At 49.9% G+C, this 15565-nt stretch overlaps 1 protein-coding gene across 3 annotated transcripts in view; it reads right to left on the reverse strand.

Moving 5' to 3' along the window:
* The window catches only part of fgf11a (fibroblast growth factor 11a), a 50832-nt gene extending 41490 nt beyond the window's left edge, over window positions 1-9342 (reverse strand). For all 3 annotated transcript variants that reach the window (XM_023843406.2, XM_023843405.2, XM_023843403.2), the window contains exons 1-2: window positions 9085-9342; window positions 7776-8946 (exon numbers count right to left, since the gene is read on the reverse strand). In XM_023843406.2, coding sequence (XP_023699174.1) covers window positions 7776-7968 — 193 coding nt within the window. In that variant the 5' untranslated portion in view covers window positions 7969-8946; window positions 9085-9342. The remainder of the gene's footprint in view (window positions 1-7775; window positions 8947-9084) is intronic.
* Window positions 9343-15565: the final 6223 nt, after the last annotated feature.

Below are 15565 nucleotides of genomic sequence, written 5' to 3' on the forward strand. Positions count from 1 at the left end.
ATACCTTTACATCACCGGTCTGCATCATCAGTCTGTACACCATGAGTCTCTATACCACCAGCGGCTACATAATGAGTCTCTACAGCATCATTTTTCAAATAATTCAGTACATAACTAGGCTGGCATCCTGTCCAGGATGTTCCCCTGTCTTGTGTTTCCGCCCCTAGCCCCATATCCCAGACCAGAATGACTGGCTGGAAGATGGTTGGATGGATCACCAAGCTGCAAAAATCTCTACAGAGTCTCTACATCATGGGTGGCCAATCTTACCCAGCAAGGGCTGTTGGCTTTGCGGGTTTTCATTGCAACTCCCTAATTAGATTACTAATTAGAGGACTGATTGGCTGAAGAGTCCTCACACTTGGGTTTGAACAGCTGACCTACAGGTTATCCCAAAACCCTGCACAGACACACTAGCCCTTCGCAGATAAGACTGACCACCCCTTCTCTGCATGATCAGTTCTCTTAATTCACAGAATCGCAAATTTTAGTTCAATTTCTAAGTACTACACAAAAAAATATCTGATTGAGAATTATGCAGTTTTCATGAGCATTCGGCCCATTGTTTAGAGAGATCTAAGCTTACACAGGCAAATACGAATTACCCTAACAAGGACACAATTTACCACAGTCTTTCAACTGGCCTCTATCTGCAAATAATTTAAATAACAGCCACATTTCCTGCATTAAAAACCTTACAGCTGAGGTATCATTATTCAGGCAGTGAATCTAAAGAAAAACTGCAAAAAATGAAGCCTGAAACGCATTACAGAGGAGTTCAATTAAAACAAATGCATAAATTATGGAAAGGGCATAAAACAACATCCACAAGTTCAGATGTCCTAGTGGGAACTATTGGTTTCATTGTCGGGAAGCAGAAGCTGCTACATGCCACACAGACGTTGTAGAGAAAGGTGCGTCCCTCAAAACTGCCTGCCCTGAGCGAGAAGGAGAGCGAGAAGATGCCACAGAGACCCATGATCACACTGGCAAAGCTGCAGATCAGTAGCTGAGAATGGACTAATGGTTCTCCAGTTAACCAAACCAAGGGGACTGCAAACACTGACCATACCAGGAGGGTGGCACGTGAGAATCTGCAGAGGTCAATAGTTCAATAGTTACAGAAAGTAAAAATCCAGACCAAGATTTTGTTTCCTCCAAGCAGTTGAGTACTCTGTGACTGTGACTTTAAACTCAACTTCCTGGTTGAAAGAAAATCTTGGTGTGGATTTTTGCTTTCTGAACCTGAACTATCTGCCTCTGCTTACCTGAAAAAGCCATTTCAAAGCACGTCTAAGGTTTGCCAAAAGCTCAGTGGTGACCCATTTGGATTTTGTAGTAAGTTAAGGCCAAGACGATGTTTTTTTAGCTGAAATTAAAAGCAATATATGTGGCAAAAATCTAACACTGCCCACATCTGTCAAAACACCATACCTCATAGCTATAGCTGGTTTCCAGCAGCAAAACTGGGAATCTTTAATCTGAAGGAAGGATGGAGGTGCAAAATGCAAGGAAACACCGAAAGGCAACCTGCTTGCCTGCTAAAAAAACTGAAGCTTGGGAGAAAGCTTCTCAGTGGCTGAAGAACACGAAGGTGAACACTCTTCAGTCGAAGGCCGGATCACGATCCAATTTTGAATCTGCGGCAATGAGGAAATTGTGCACATGTCATTTGACTCACAAGAAAAACAGGGAACAATTCAGCCTGGAATAACAAGCCAAAGTCACTTCTGAATGGTCTACAAAGCTGGAACATCCTCACCCCAAATGCATCTTTTGCTCCAAAAGGCGGCTTTACAGAAAACTCAAACGTTATCATTCAATGCTGACTTTCAGTATTTCGAAATAAAAAATATCACAGAGAACTATATTTTAATGTAGGATTTCTAACTCAAGAAAATGGTCAAAAGTTTTGCAAGGCACTAAAATCGTTATCTATCTAATCCAGGGGTCTCCAACTCCGGTCCTGGTGAGCTACTCTCCAGTAGGTTTTCTATCCTACTTGGCTTCTGATGAGCCACACCTGGCCCTGGTATTTACCTGAGAACAGGTGTGGTTCATCAGAAGCCAGGTAGGATTGAAAACCGACTGGATAGTAGCTCTCCAGGACCGGAGTTGGAGACCCCTGATCTAATCCGTGCATGAATCTTTACAGTCTCACTTTAGTGTTCACTTTATACTCTCTTTACCTTACTAGCCTCTGAAAAACCACTGTTCCTGCATCAGTCTGTACATACTCACTGCCATTATATGGTCTGTAGAGCATTACTATGTATTACTGTTCACCTTTGTTCTACTTAATCAAAGCTATCTGTGTTCCTATCCTTTAAAGGAATTACTAACCAAATTTGAGCTCTGTTGCAGAGATGAGCTCTGTGAACACTGTTCCTTAAGCTGTCCACAGTCATGTCCTCTAAAGAAATACAAGTGACGAGCACTAGAGATGTTTCGCTGAGCCCCCTTTGCTGCAGTGAAGGATACTGGCCTAGACAAGTTCCCTCCTGTGGGCTTTGAAAGGAAAATGAAAGGAAAAGTGATTCATCCCCCTCCGCTCTCGCACAGTTTTAGCTGTGCAGCTGAAATTAAAATCAAACAACTGCTTAATAGGAACCATGAAAACTTCAACCAGCACATTACATGGTATCTCATTTTTGCTGGGGTGTGCCGTTTCACTGTCTAGAAGTGTGTGGCTGCATATGCACGTGTGTGAGGTGCACGTTCACAATGATAGACGTGTCACAGACCTGTCCTTACCCAAAGTGCGGGTGGGGAGGGGGCAGTGAGTACCCCATCCACAATAATCATTTCTGTATGATTTTGGGACTGCTGTAAGGCGAGATCATCCCAGGCACAGGTCAGAGGACATGGTCATTAGCAGCCCGCCCAAGGTCTTCACCTGCAGGGGTGTGGCCTCCCTTGCCACCGCCGCTGACAACTGCAAGCCCCAGCATCATAAAGCTCTTCCTGCCTCTTGCTGCTACCACCCACCCCAAACACAGGCACAGGATTACCGCCCCAGCAGGTGAGAACGCATCGCTTGTGTGGGACGCCTGCGACAGATTAGGGTTTAATGCCGGATTTATAAACAAAACAGCAGTTTCGGGCAGGGGTGGGTGGGCAGAATGTGCCCCACATGCCAGGACCCCACAAGGCGGCCGTCCCCTCTCCTGCAGTGCGGTTAGGAAGGCGACCTAATGCCAAGACCCAGCCAGGTCCTGTCACACGCATGATCACGTCCTGTGTGGCTCGCGTGACCCGCCAAAGGACGAGCATATTGGCCCGACAGGGAAAACTGTGCCAAAAAAGCCAATTAATTAACTTATAGTTGCTCAGCGAGGATTAAATGTGCCCTCCCATGGTTGGCAAGCAGCGGGCAAAGGAAATGGCTCCACAGTCACTAATATTACCAGTGAAACTGTTTTCCAGCACTTTCCAGTCAGAGAGGGTTCAGGGTCTCTGTGGGAAACCTCGGGAATGGTAGGTGGGAGCTGCCTGGGGGGCTGGGGGGGGGTGTTCATCTCCCATGCAAGTGAGACCACCGTGGGATCAGGGAGCACAGAAGAGTGATAAAAACTGATCCGTCCCGTGAAAGTGATGAAAGAGTGATTTTTCAAAGCAAACTCAAACAATGCATCTCGGACGGACGCCATGGTGACCTCATGCACTACAGTGACCTCATGCACCATGGTGACCTCATGCACCACGGTGACCTCATGCACCACAGTGACCTCGTGCACCAGCCATGGTGTCCAGCTGAGAAGCCATGCCGTCTATATGGGAAGGAGGTTATACTATGTGGGCTGTGAGAAGAACAATATTGGAGAAAATAAATAAATGAATCATATACAGTGCCTGCGGGTGCCCGTGCTGTACTTGGTTCAGACTGGGGGGGCATAAACCTGTCAACTAACTGAGGGGCTTCACAGACATCAGAATAGAAAGACATCTGCCATGGGTGATCGTAAAGCACCAGCCAAAGCTACAGCCATAATTGTGGCCTGTGGCCCACATATCGCCCCCTGCTGGTCTTCTCCTGCAGTGTGGTTCATGGGGCACTCGTGTGTGCCAAACACACCCAGTCACGGCAGAGAGACCAGACCAGATTCTCCCAGCCTTGTTGAGGGTATTTTTTATTTATTTTTTTGCCAGAGGGCCGCCTTTCTGCCCCTCGCCACTCGTCTGTCAAGTTGGCTGCCCTCACCACATCAAACGAGCCAGATCATTCAGATCCAAATGAGGACAAACACCCCAGGCACCCCGTTCCTCCCAGGACACGTCCCGCCAGGTGGCTGAAAGCCACAGGGACATACTGCACACGCTCAGTCAAAAATAAGTCTCTGGGAGCATTGTGTCCATTTAGAGCATGGCTAAGGGGCAGCATCACCGCACCCACTTGGCTCACACAGTCCTTGTTTGTGCCTTTATATGGCTGGATGTTTGCTGAAGAGAGTCAAAGGTACGGCAGCGATTCCGGTCCTGGGAGCTGATGCCCGGAGACCTCTCCGTTCCTTGGCCACTGCAGAGGGAGCTGGATACCATGAGCTATTCCGCTGAGCCTTCATTGTTTCTTGCGTGTGCTTCTGTGAAAACATTCAGCCTGGGACTACCCAGCATCCTCAGGCCTGCCTGACCTTGCGCTGCAGGGCGGGGGTGGTTACAGGGCCCGTGACGGCAAGTCGGGAGGAGGTTCTCATCAGCACAACCGAATCCAGCTGCTTAGGGCAAATATTCAGCAGCACAAACTAGCAAAACTCTGGTGAGATGAAATGAATAAAGGTAATCCAGGCTTAGAGCTCCAGCTAAATGTAAACATATTAGCATTTCGCTCGTGTTTGCAGACCAAAATGCCAAACAGAGTCCCCTCACTGGGAGATGAACCTGGCCTTGACTGCCAGTCAGAACCCTGTACTGGGGGGATGGGAGGTGGGGACAAAAAGCCCACAATGGACCCCATCACAGCCTCTGACCTGGTTTCCGCACAGTAACTGTGGCAAGGGGGGTGGGTCTTTCTCCCTATACACACTTTTTGCTAATTTGGTTCTGTAGCTCTAAATAAGAACCATACATAACATTAATTCTCCACAAACCCCCACAGCCAAAAGTGATTTATCCTCCCTTGTAAGGTTTGTATATTACACCTCGTCGCGTCACGTCAAACAGGTGAGCTCGCCTGTGACGTGTGGGGTTACACGCAAGGCGATGAGGATGCCTGTGCAGCAGCTCCCCCCCCGTCCCCCCCCCGGGTCTTTCCTAATGGGTGGGACGACCTTGCCAACGGCTGAAGCGCCTGTTGAGATTGAACGTCATTAGTGTCAGTTTAGAGGGTCGTTGGAGTGACGGAGTGGAGAGGAACCGATGGCGTCGGCTGGTTGATGCCCATGGAGCGGGGGGGTCACCAAGGCATTTGCAGCCCCTCAATGGAGTCATTCACCGCACGCAGGCAAACACTCACCACTAGGGGGCTGGGCTGCGGGGCGGCTCTGTTTGCCAATCCTAGATGTGCAGACACCATAGATGTGGCTGTGTAACCCATCTCTCCCTGCTGTGAGGACAGCCTCAGCTCCTGTAGCTTACACCCCCCCTACACACACACACACACACACACACACAGGTTTATAATTATATATTTGTGGGGACTCTCCAAGACTTTTGGGATTTTTAGTTTTTTCATTGCAGTCACAGAGCTTTGTGGGGACCTGAAAAGTGGTCCCCACAACATCAAAATAACAGGTTTTTATCACATTGTGGGTGGCATTTGGTCCCCACAACGTAATATAAACCTAATCCACACACACACACACAGCCATTCACAAACGCTGTCACATTGACACTGACACTTGCAGATGCTCAGACACATAATCACACACAGCAGTCAGTGTTTCACAGACTGCAAATTAAAAGTGTGCAGACAAATTACGCACACAAACATATTTACCCTGCCAGTGGTTGTAAACCCCTAGAAATAATCTGAAATACAGCAGAATATAAGGCTGTTATTTCATCAATGTTTGGATCTCATTGTATCCTGACAAAACCGTCATGAGTGACACCTGCCACACATCCCGTCACACACCTACAGGGGTGTGGGTGGGAGCCAGAACTATCAGCCACATTAAAATGGATGTTAATGGGAAGTCGCAGGGAGACAGCGATGTGAAGGTGCATGCACATGCGTGTGTGTGTGTGTGTGCGTGTGTGTGTGTGTGTGTGAGTGAGCCACCTCTCCACCCACTCGTATTTCCCCGGAATAATGGCAGCGCTGCTCTGTGCAGGTTGGCAGTTTCCACTGTAATTACCATGATGAACTTGGCACAGGGACGTCGTTAACATCCCCGGCCACAGCAGAGCGCCGCGCTGGTCTGCCTTCTCCCACCGCTCAGCACGAGAAGATCCAGCACCATGACCACCATGATGGTTTCGAGGGGCTCATCAACGTTTAGGGAAGGAATAATATTTTAATAACTATATACTCTAATTACACAGCACATATTCATCACACAAGACTTCTGATTAAACAGAATTTAAAACCAGCATGGCGAAAATCTAAATTTTTTTATAGCCAGTCTCACTGTTTACTTGATAATATTATTAATTATTATTACAAGGCTATTATTTCACAATAGAGCATTTTTGAGGAAACAACCAATGATGACTGTCGTGCATCAGCACATAATGTATTTTGAGCCCTTGTGCACAAATGGCTGCCACACAAGCATCAAACAGGGGTCCCGTTAGGAGACGATGAGCCCCCAGAAACTCACTGCCCACCAGCTGTCCTCAGGTACCTATTCCAACAGCCTCCTTGGTCATTTCTCTCCATGGCCTCGGTGCTCGTGACGCGGTTCTCGGATCTCCAGATCACCCAAAGATCATTTCAGCCTTCTGCAGCAAACTGGATCGCAGGGGAAACTTCCAGCATAGCTGCTACAGACAGCTAATCAATTTGGCTGGAAAGGTAAGGCTGATTGAAAACTAGCCGATGCGTAACCAAGTAGAAATCGAATGTGGTATCGCTGTCAAGTTCAGCCAAATAATGAGGAAACACGCAGTACCTGGAGGACTCATGTCAGGAGTTGGTGAAAATGGAAATGGAAGAGATACCTCACTCTGAAGCACCATCGACATGTAACCCTATGACATCAATGGCCACAATGGGAACTGGCCGGGCTGAGGACTCGTGTGAACACTAGGTGAGGCCACCAGCCATTGGAAAATATCTATCATTATTCAACGCCAAGAAATCATGTGTTAAGCTGATCCATGGCTACCCAGCAATGCCAGCTGTACAGAGGTAACAATGTTTCCCAGCATATATCATAGACCCAAGTCACGCTGGAGTAGCAGGGACCATCAGGACCATGGCAGGGCACCGGCTGGTGGCACCCTTCCTTTGGCTTCCTGTGGCACACACAGGCCCAGCTGCACCCAAACATTCACTCTGGACTTCAGAAATCCCAACCTAACCCTTTAAATCTTTGCTACTCCAGATAAATCTGCCCACCAGCTGTGGGTATTTCTGCGCTGGAGGGAATGCTAAAGCCATAAAGCCAAATCCACTGCAAGACCCCCCCACCACACACACACACATAAATACATGCACACCCAAACCTCACATTCACGGGGGCAGCTGTGGATCAAGGCTACGGTCGCACTGAAAACAATGGATCTGTTTTCACCATCAAATGTCTCACACCCAGATGGTTTTGTCCACCTGAAACATGTGGTAATCAAAGGCTGGAGCCCACAGTTGGGGCGGAGGAGGGGCAGGGACTCACCAGGTCTCTTCTCAAGCCTCCGGCCGCGGTTACTGCACAGCCGCACCTTGGAGATGAGCACCAGAATCTGCTTCTGGCAAAGAGACTTGTTGCTCTTGGGGCATGGCTTGCGTTTGTTGGATACCTGCCGGTTGGCCTGTGGGTCCTTCACCTCTCTCCGCTGGCGGATCAGGGAACTGGCAAGGGCAGCCATGGCGACCCCCTCAGACAGCCTCGCCCGTCCTGGGCGAGCAGTGAGGGGCCGCTTGAGGAGCTGGTGGGTCGCGTTAGTCGGCCGTTATCCCCCCACCGTGCGGTGTGGGGTGGTGGGCTCTAGTGTCCCAGGTTGGGGTCAGAAGGTGGCAGGACTCTTTTGTCGTTTGATGATCCGGGGGTGTGGCCTAAGGCATAACCACTCCCCTTAAGCACCACCCCCCCAGCAGCAAAACCATACAAAGGAGTGGGGGGAAAAGGAAACCCATGAGGAAGTCACATGATTGAAGCAAAAAAAAGTCCCAAAAAGGTATGTCAACAGTCAGTTCAGGAGTGGAGAGAATGTTTCCAACAGTTAAGTCCAGCTGCCTCAAGGTCTCTCCAGCTTCCTTGGTAAAGTTGGGAAGTGCCGTCGTCAAAGGGATTTAGAGAACAGGCTCTGTGCAAGAAGTCCAGCCAATCAGGTGAGAGCGGAGGTGATAGGTTGGCACTTTATCCCAGAGTTGCCAGAGTTACCAAGACACTTTAATTAAAGGGGAGGGGGGGGGGCATAAAAAAAGGTCCGATTTCCTTTCTCTTCCAAACTTTCGGTGCCCCCCCGCTCCTCCTTTCCTCCAACCCTCCCTCGCCCCGAAAAACTGAGCGAAGTAGAGAAAAAAAAAGAAATGGGAAGAAAATTCAGCCCAGGGTTGAGCTTCGAAGCAAGAGGCTGGCAGAGAGGAGGGGGGCGCAAACGGGAAGCGAAGGCAGAGGTGCCTGGTCCACCCCGCCAGGCACACCCCCCACCCCGGAGCCCGGCCCTCACTTACCCCAACACAGGGCGTTTGTAAATTCCAGCGGCCGGCAGAGACAGAGGTGACATTCATGAGCGGCTTGCACGGGGGGTGGCGAGAGCGGCGCCGCCTGCGCACAGATGCAGGGGGCAGAGGCAGCGGGCAGATAACTCTCTCCGGTGAGTTCCCAGAGGCATCCAGGCGTCCTTCAGAGGGGGAGAAAGAGCGACTGGTGAAAGGAGTGCAGGCGGAAGACAGGGATACGGACGGAGGGACTGAAGAGAAGTGGAGTGGAGGATGAGTGGGTGCCGCAAGCTGGAGGGGACGGTGGTGGGTCTTCTCACCTGCGCTACGCGTGCAGCTCCTGGGTCCTCACACTCTGCTCTCCATGTCCCCTTCAGCAGCAGCAGCAGAGCGACAGAGCCCGCGAGAGTGTGTGTGCGTGTGTGTGCGCGTGTGTCTTCAGAGCCGGGACGCTCTCCACTCCGCTGTCCGCGCACACACATGTGCGTGTATGTGTGAGTGTGTGTGACTCCCCTCCGCGCCGCTCAGTGTGTCACAGAGCACCAGAAACATGCTTTACATGCTCCTGCTCCCTTCTCTGCTCCCTCCCTCTCTCCCTCCCTCCCTCCCTCTCTCTCTCTCTGTAAACCCTCCCCCGTCTCCCTCCTTCTCTGTCACTCAGAACCCCTCCTTCTTTCACTATCACTCACCATTCCTCTCTCTCCACATCCTCACTCCCTTTTCTCATTCATCCCTTCTTTTCTGTTTCCCTCTCTTTATTCCCACTCGTCTACCATCTCCCCCTCCCTCTCCCTCAAACACCCCCACCTCCATTAAAAAAAAAGATTAAATGCTCTTGATGTTGGCTTAAAGCGACACGCTGCCTGCGACAGTCAGATGGCGTGTGCCGGAATCGCCCTGCATAGTGACAGGAGAGGCAAGGGGGCTGCAACACATAAGGTAGGCGGAGGGTATCCACACACACACACACACACACACTCAGGAAAAACTCCCTAGCCCTGGGCTCCCCATTCACAGGAATATCCTCCCACCCAGTGGAAAAATTCCCAAAATACGTCGTGCAGAGTGTTAATGTGACAGGGAATCAGGGACCATGGGAAATACCTGTGTACTGTGAGGGGCTGCTTCGAGTGTAGAATGATCATTTATAAAAGTCATTATCTAATTATTATTAGTTTTATTCAATAATAATAATAACATTATTAATAATAACACACACGCACACAGACACCCACATACATATGCGTTTGTACTCATATTAATTCCAACAATACCCAGCCCTAACCTTAATTATCTTTTAAGAATCTTTTGGCATTTTTAGTTTTTTGATTGCAGTCACATTTTTATAAAACTGAGTGTCCCCACAATGTCAAAATGACAGGTTTTCATCATATCATGGGGACATTTGGTCCCCACAATGTAATATATGCATAACCTACACACACAAACACCTTAGGCGATTGCGAGAATCCAGTTCACCTAACTGTATGTCTTTGCACTGTAACTGTACTGTAACTGGAGTATCCAGCCTTAACCCACACCACAAAGAGAGAACAGAAAACATACACATACACAGATCAGTGGCGTATTATTATTATTATTATTATTATTATTATTATTATTATTATTATTATTATTATTAACACTCAGGGAGAAGAGGAAGACAAGAGGCAGACATCAAGTGATAATGACACAACAGGGTTATAGAGTGACAGATATTCAGTCAAGCACAAAATTATATAACGCGAATCACTACAGCTGGCCTTGCCATGATAAACACACAGTCAACTAATTAGCTTAGTAGCTTGTATTTATGTTATTATTTTAAAAAATCCCTTTCACTGCCAATTTTCTTGTTTGTTTGATGAGAAGGGAAGGGGTTTCCCCTGGTTTTGTGGACTGGTGTCCTGCTCTCACTCATTCACTCTGTTGGAGTCACCCCCCTGCTGGCCATGTATGGTCACTGCAGGGTCACAACAATGACCCAGAGACAACCCTTATTGAAAGAACTGAGCAGTACTGTAACACAACTGGTGAAAGACAAAAGAGCAGAAGGTGCCAGTGATTAAACAGATGACCCGAAGCCCTAGGACGGATACTGCTATTGTACCCTTGAGTAAGGTATACACCCTGGATTGCTGGTTCTGAGTCACTTAAAAATATATAATAATCAGATGACCCACTAAAGGTACAGCGAATCACAGCTGCAACAGAACCTGACACGTCTATGTACCAACACACCTGCTTAGCTAAACACACGCTGGCGTGACTGAGCCACCCGGTTCGAGGGAATCCCTGCATGTGGCAGAGGCCAAGGGCTGAATAATTCATTAAAAAGCACATAAGTCAGACACTTCACAGGGAGCTTTACCGGCCTCCTCAAACAAGCACCTCTGCCCTCACCTCCACACAGGGACGCGATGAGGCATTCCGGAGCCCCTATGCCCCCTTGTCGGCCAGGGGGGTGGGGTCCCCTTGGTAGATTTGACTGATATACCCCGATGTGGGGACGGCCCTGGCTCAGCTAACGTCACTGACCACCTCAATCGCAGCTTCCTGATGTCCTGGAAGAGTGCCGGTCTCCATGTGTGCACACATGGTGCAGCCAGTTGAATTTGTGGCAGCTGTTCACGTCCTCAAACGCCACACCGAATGGCGCCAAGTGCGTTCAGTCAGTGAGGCGCTAACTGCGGGCATGGCCGATGTGATGTGAGGAGGATATAAGCGGGGGGGGGGGGGGGGGGGGGGGTTGCGAGGGCAGCAGTGTCAGTGTCATTTCCTGCCCCACGGCCGGCTCCTGTCTCAAGCCAGGCATGACGTGACACTATTATTCTGATTTTCTGATGCAATTATGCTCAATGGGACACCTGCAGACCCACCATGACACCCCTGCCTCACAAAAAATTGACCTCATTCTGTCATTCCGTCTCTTCTTCCTCTTGCTGACCCCCCCAGCACAAGTAGCCGTGGGCCTTACAGGGGCCCTTTGACTCCCTCCATTACATAACAGTGCGCTGCACCTTGATTCGGCCCAATGCATTCATACTGACCGCATTTTCTCCCCCCAGAGCAGCATGCTGGTATCCATAGCAGGTGGGGCTGCAGCTGATCCCTCATTAAAATTTATTCCGATACGTTTAGATGGTGATTGTGTAGCACGTGGGCTTTGCACATTCTGAAGTGTGTTTTACTGGGGCAGCGTGACAGCTAGTTTGTCACAAGCTGGCAAAGCAGGCTCGATGAATCGCAGCACGCGCACAGCGAGCTGGGGGGACGCTGAGCCTCGGTGGGAGAAGTTAGCACAGCACTTGATCTTCCCCCAGATCAGAGAGAGGACGCTCTCGGAAGATAGACCCCCCCCCCCCCACATGCCCATACTGAGCTACGCAGGGTAGCCGGGAGAGCGCCTTATCTTTAGCACACTTCCCATGAATACAGAGGATGCGGAGAGCATCAGGGGTGGGGGAGAATCGATAAGCAAGGACTGGAGAGAATTATATGAGCATGCTAAAACGTGGTACCTATCTCTTACCTAACTGATGTGATGCACTGAGAAGCCAGCGCAACTAGCATCAGTAATTAACAATAGGTAGCAAGTTACTGTTAAGCTAAGGGTCAGACTTGAGGATTTATCTGGGGATGAACACACACAGATAGCCATGAAAATGTGGAATAAGTGCTGTTTACAAACAACCAGCGGCTGGGGGCGGGGGGGTCAGTGTTAAACAGCAGCACTGTCAGGGTGCTATGGGACAGACTGGGAGGGTTACACAGTGCTGTCAGGGTGCTATGGCACAGACTGGGAGGGTTACACAGTGCTGTCAGGGTGCTATGGGACAGACTGGGAGGGTTACACAGTGCTGTCAGGGTGCTATGGGACAGACTGGGAGGGTTACACAATGCTGTCAGGGTGCTATGGGACAGACTGGGAGGGTTACACAGTGCTGTCAGGGTGCTATGGCACAGACTGGGAGGGTTACACAGTGCTGTCAGGGTGCTATGGGACAGACTGGGAGGGTTACACAGTGCTGTCAGGGTGCTATGGGACAGACTGGGAGGGTTACACAGTGCTGCCAGGGTGCTTTGTGACAGACTGGGAGGGTTACACAGTGCTGTCAGGGTGCTATGGGACAGACTGGGAGGGTTACACAGTGCTGCCAGGGTGCTTTGTGACAGACTGGGAGGGTTACACAATGCTGTCAGGGTGCTATGGGACAGACTGGGAGGGTTACACAGTGCTGTCAGGGTGCTATGGGACAGACTGGGAGGGTTACACAATGCTGTCAGGGTGCTATGGGACAGACTGGGAGGGTTACACAGTGCTGTCAGGGTGCTATGAGACAGACTGGGAGGGTTACACAATGCTGTTAGGGTGCTATGGGACAGACTGGGAGGGTTACACAGTGCTGTCAGGGTGCTATGGGACAGACTGGGAGGGTTACACAGTGCTGTCAGGGTGCTATGGGACAGACTGGGAGGGTTACACAATGCTGTCAGGGTGCTATGGGACAGACTGGGAGGGTTACACAGTGCTGTCAGGGTGCTATGAGACAGACTGGGAGGGTTACACAATGCTGTTAGGGTGCTATGGGACAGACTGGGAGGGTTACACAGTGCTGTCAGGGTGCTATGGGACAGACTGGGTGGGTTACACAATGCTGTCAGGGTGCTATGGGACAGACTGGGTGGGTTACACAATGCTGTCAGGGTGCTATGGGACAGACTGGGAGGGTTACACAATGCTGTCAGGGTGCTATGGGACAGACTGGGAGGGTTACACAGAGCTGCCAGGGTGCTTTGTGACAGACTGGGAAGGTTACACAGTGCTGTCAGGGTGCTATGGGACAGACTGGGAAGGTTACACAGTGCTGTCAGGGTGCTTTGGGACAGACTAGGAAGGTTACACAGTTCTGTCAGGGTGCTATGGGACAAATACAGACTCCTCAGTTTCAGAGAAGAAGTTGTTCTTACGGGGGCTTGTGCAAAGTGATTTTTTTTCTCGGATTCACCATGATGGGCCAGGGAAGGGGGCAGACACGCCCGACATGTTTACCACAAAGGCCTTGCCTACCCGGCATCACACGCGCGGGGGCCAAAGGAAAACAAAACCAAACTCTGTCAGCATCTTTGACGAGAGCCAGATGGGACTGCCCCCCCACAAAAAAGAAACCTGGAAAATGGAGCATAAATAAAGCTGATCTAAGGAGTTTCTTCACGAAGTGGTTATTACTTAAGACATAAACCCCCATCGGCCATTAACGGAATAAATTTGGGGAGGAGGGGGTGATCACGTCACTCCATGGCTTCGTCCCAGTACGGGGAACATACCGTTTGTCTTCCAGCCCTGGGGGAGAGAGCATTGAGACTGAGAAGATTTAGCAGGACCCTGGAATCTAGCACTGGGCCTGCTCAGTGAGGGAACCCCCCCCCCCACCAAAAAAAAGGGATGCCCGTAAGACAGGCAGGTAAATCACTTCCCCCTCTGGTAACAGCACGTTTATCCTGCTGCCTTCTGGCAATATAAAACACGGACAGAGCCCCACCCCCAGAAGCACCCCCCCAACCTACCCTCAAACAGCCATTTGGAGATTCATTGAGGTCTGATGCTGTGATTCTCCACCAATCTGCACAGCTCCTTAACTCCCCAGCAAAGCCCTCGATTTCCCAAAAGCCAGAGCTGGACCGGCCTACCAGGCCAAGTCAGTTATTTGCTTCAGCTTCCAGATCAGCTCTCTTGCTCCAAAATTCCCTAACAAAGCCCCCACCTGGCCCTTCGCTGCAGTGTCTGAGGGCTGCTGGAGGGAGATGGTGTGTGTGTGTGTGTGTGTGTGTGTGGGGGGGGGGTTAGCTACCTGCTAGTATTGACGAGAAGCGTGCTGGAGTCGCGCCAGCCAATCGCGGGGCGGCGGCGACGTGCGTATGCGCCGAGTGGTTACACAGGATTCAATTAGACTAATGGGCCAGAGCGAATGGGGAGGGAGGAGAAGGAGACGCGGGGAGCAGGCAGGGTAGAGGGGAAGGGGCATCCAACAAGGACAGGAGAGGGGCAGGCAGAAGGAGACAGCCCTCCATCTCAGGAGGGGAGAGAATCAAACACGCCCAGCCAGGTGAGGATGAGGGCAGGTGTAGTCTTTTAACGCACAATAGTAAATCCATTTAACAGAGCCTGTTTCCTGTTAGGAAGGTGGTGAGTGTGGGGGGAGTCAATTTCTCAAAATGAATTTGGCTGAGCGGCTCTTGTAGGCGGTAGCAAGAGGAGCTTTGCTCTGTGATAAAGCATTATTGACTTCAAACTATAAATAGAAAGGCCCCCCAGGTCTACTGAAAAATGTCTCTGTGCCTTTGGAAGGGGTCACTCATCAAAGCGATGGGCGGTTGTGCTTCTATTTACTTTGGTCATTTTAATCGCAGCATTTTCAAAGAGTTCCATGAAAAGCTTTACTATTGTTATCAGAGTGACTGATACGGGCGATGCTGCAGGGACCAAAGCCTTTACAGACAGGGGGACAAAGACATCTCAGTGATGTAGGTTCTGAAACAGAATCTATGTTAGAAGCCTTGATTGGAAAACTAATTGCCAGCCTTACTAACAAGGTTACAGGTTGAGTGCAAGTTGCCCGTATAAGGCTGTTTATCCAGTGTTCACCAGTGACAAGTTAGTAGGGCTGAGCGATATAAACTGACTTTAGAGCTATCACGATTATTCGATTAAACTAGATTTTAAAAAAAAGCTTTGATTAAAATGAGTCTTCACAGATGAGGGCACAAATAAAGAGCAAACGCATCAGTTGTGTGGAAACA

Source organism: Paramormyrops kingsleyae, chromosome 10 (assembly GCF_048594095.1).
Source record: "Paramormyrops kingsleyae isolate MSU_618 chromosome 10, PKINGS_0.4, whole genome shotgun sequence".
In the NCBI taxonomy this organism is placed as follows: domain Eukaryota; kingdom Metazoa; phylum Chordata; class Actinopteri; order Osteoglossiformes; family Mormyridae; genus Paramormyrops; species Paramormyrops kingsleyae.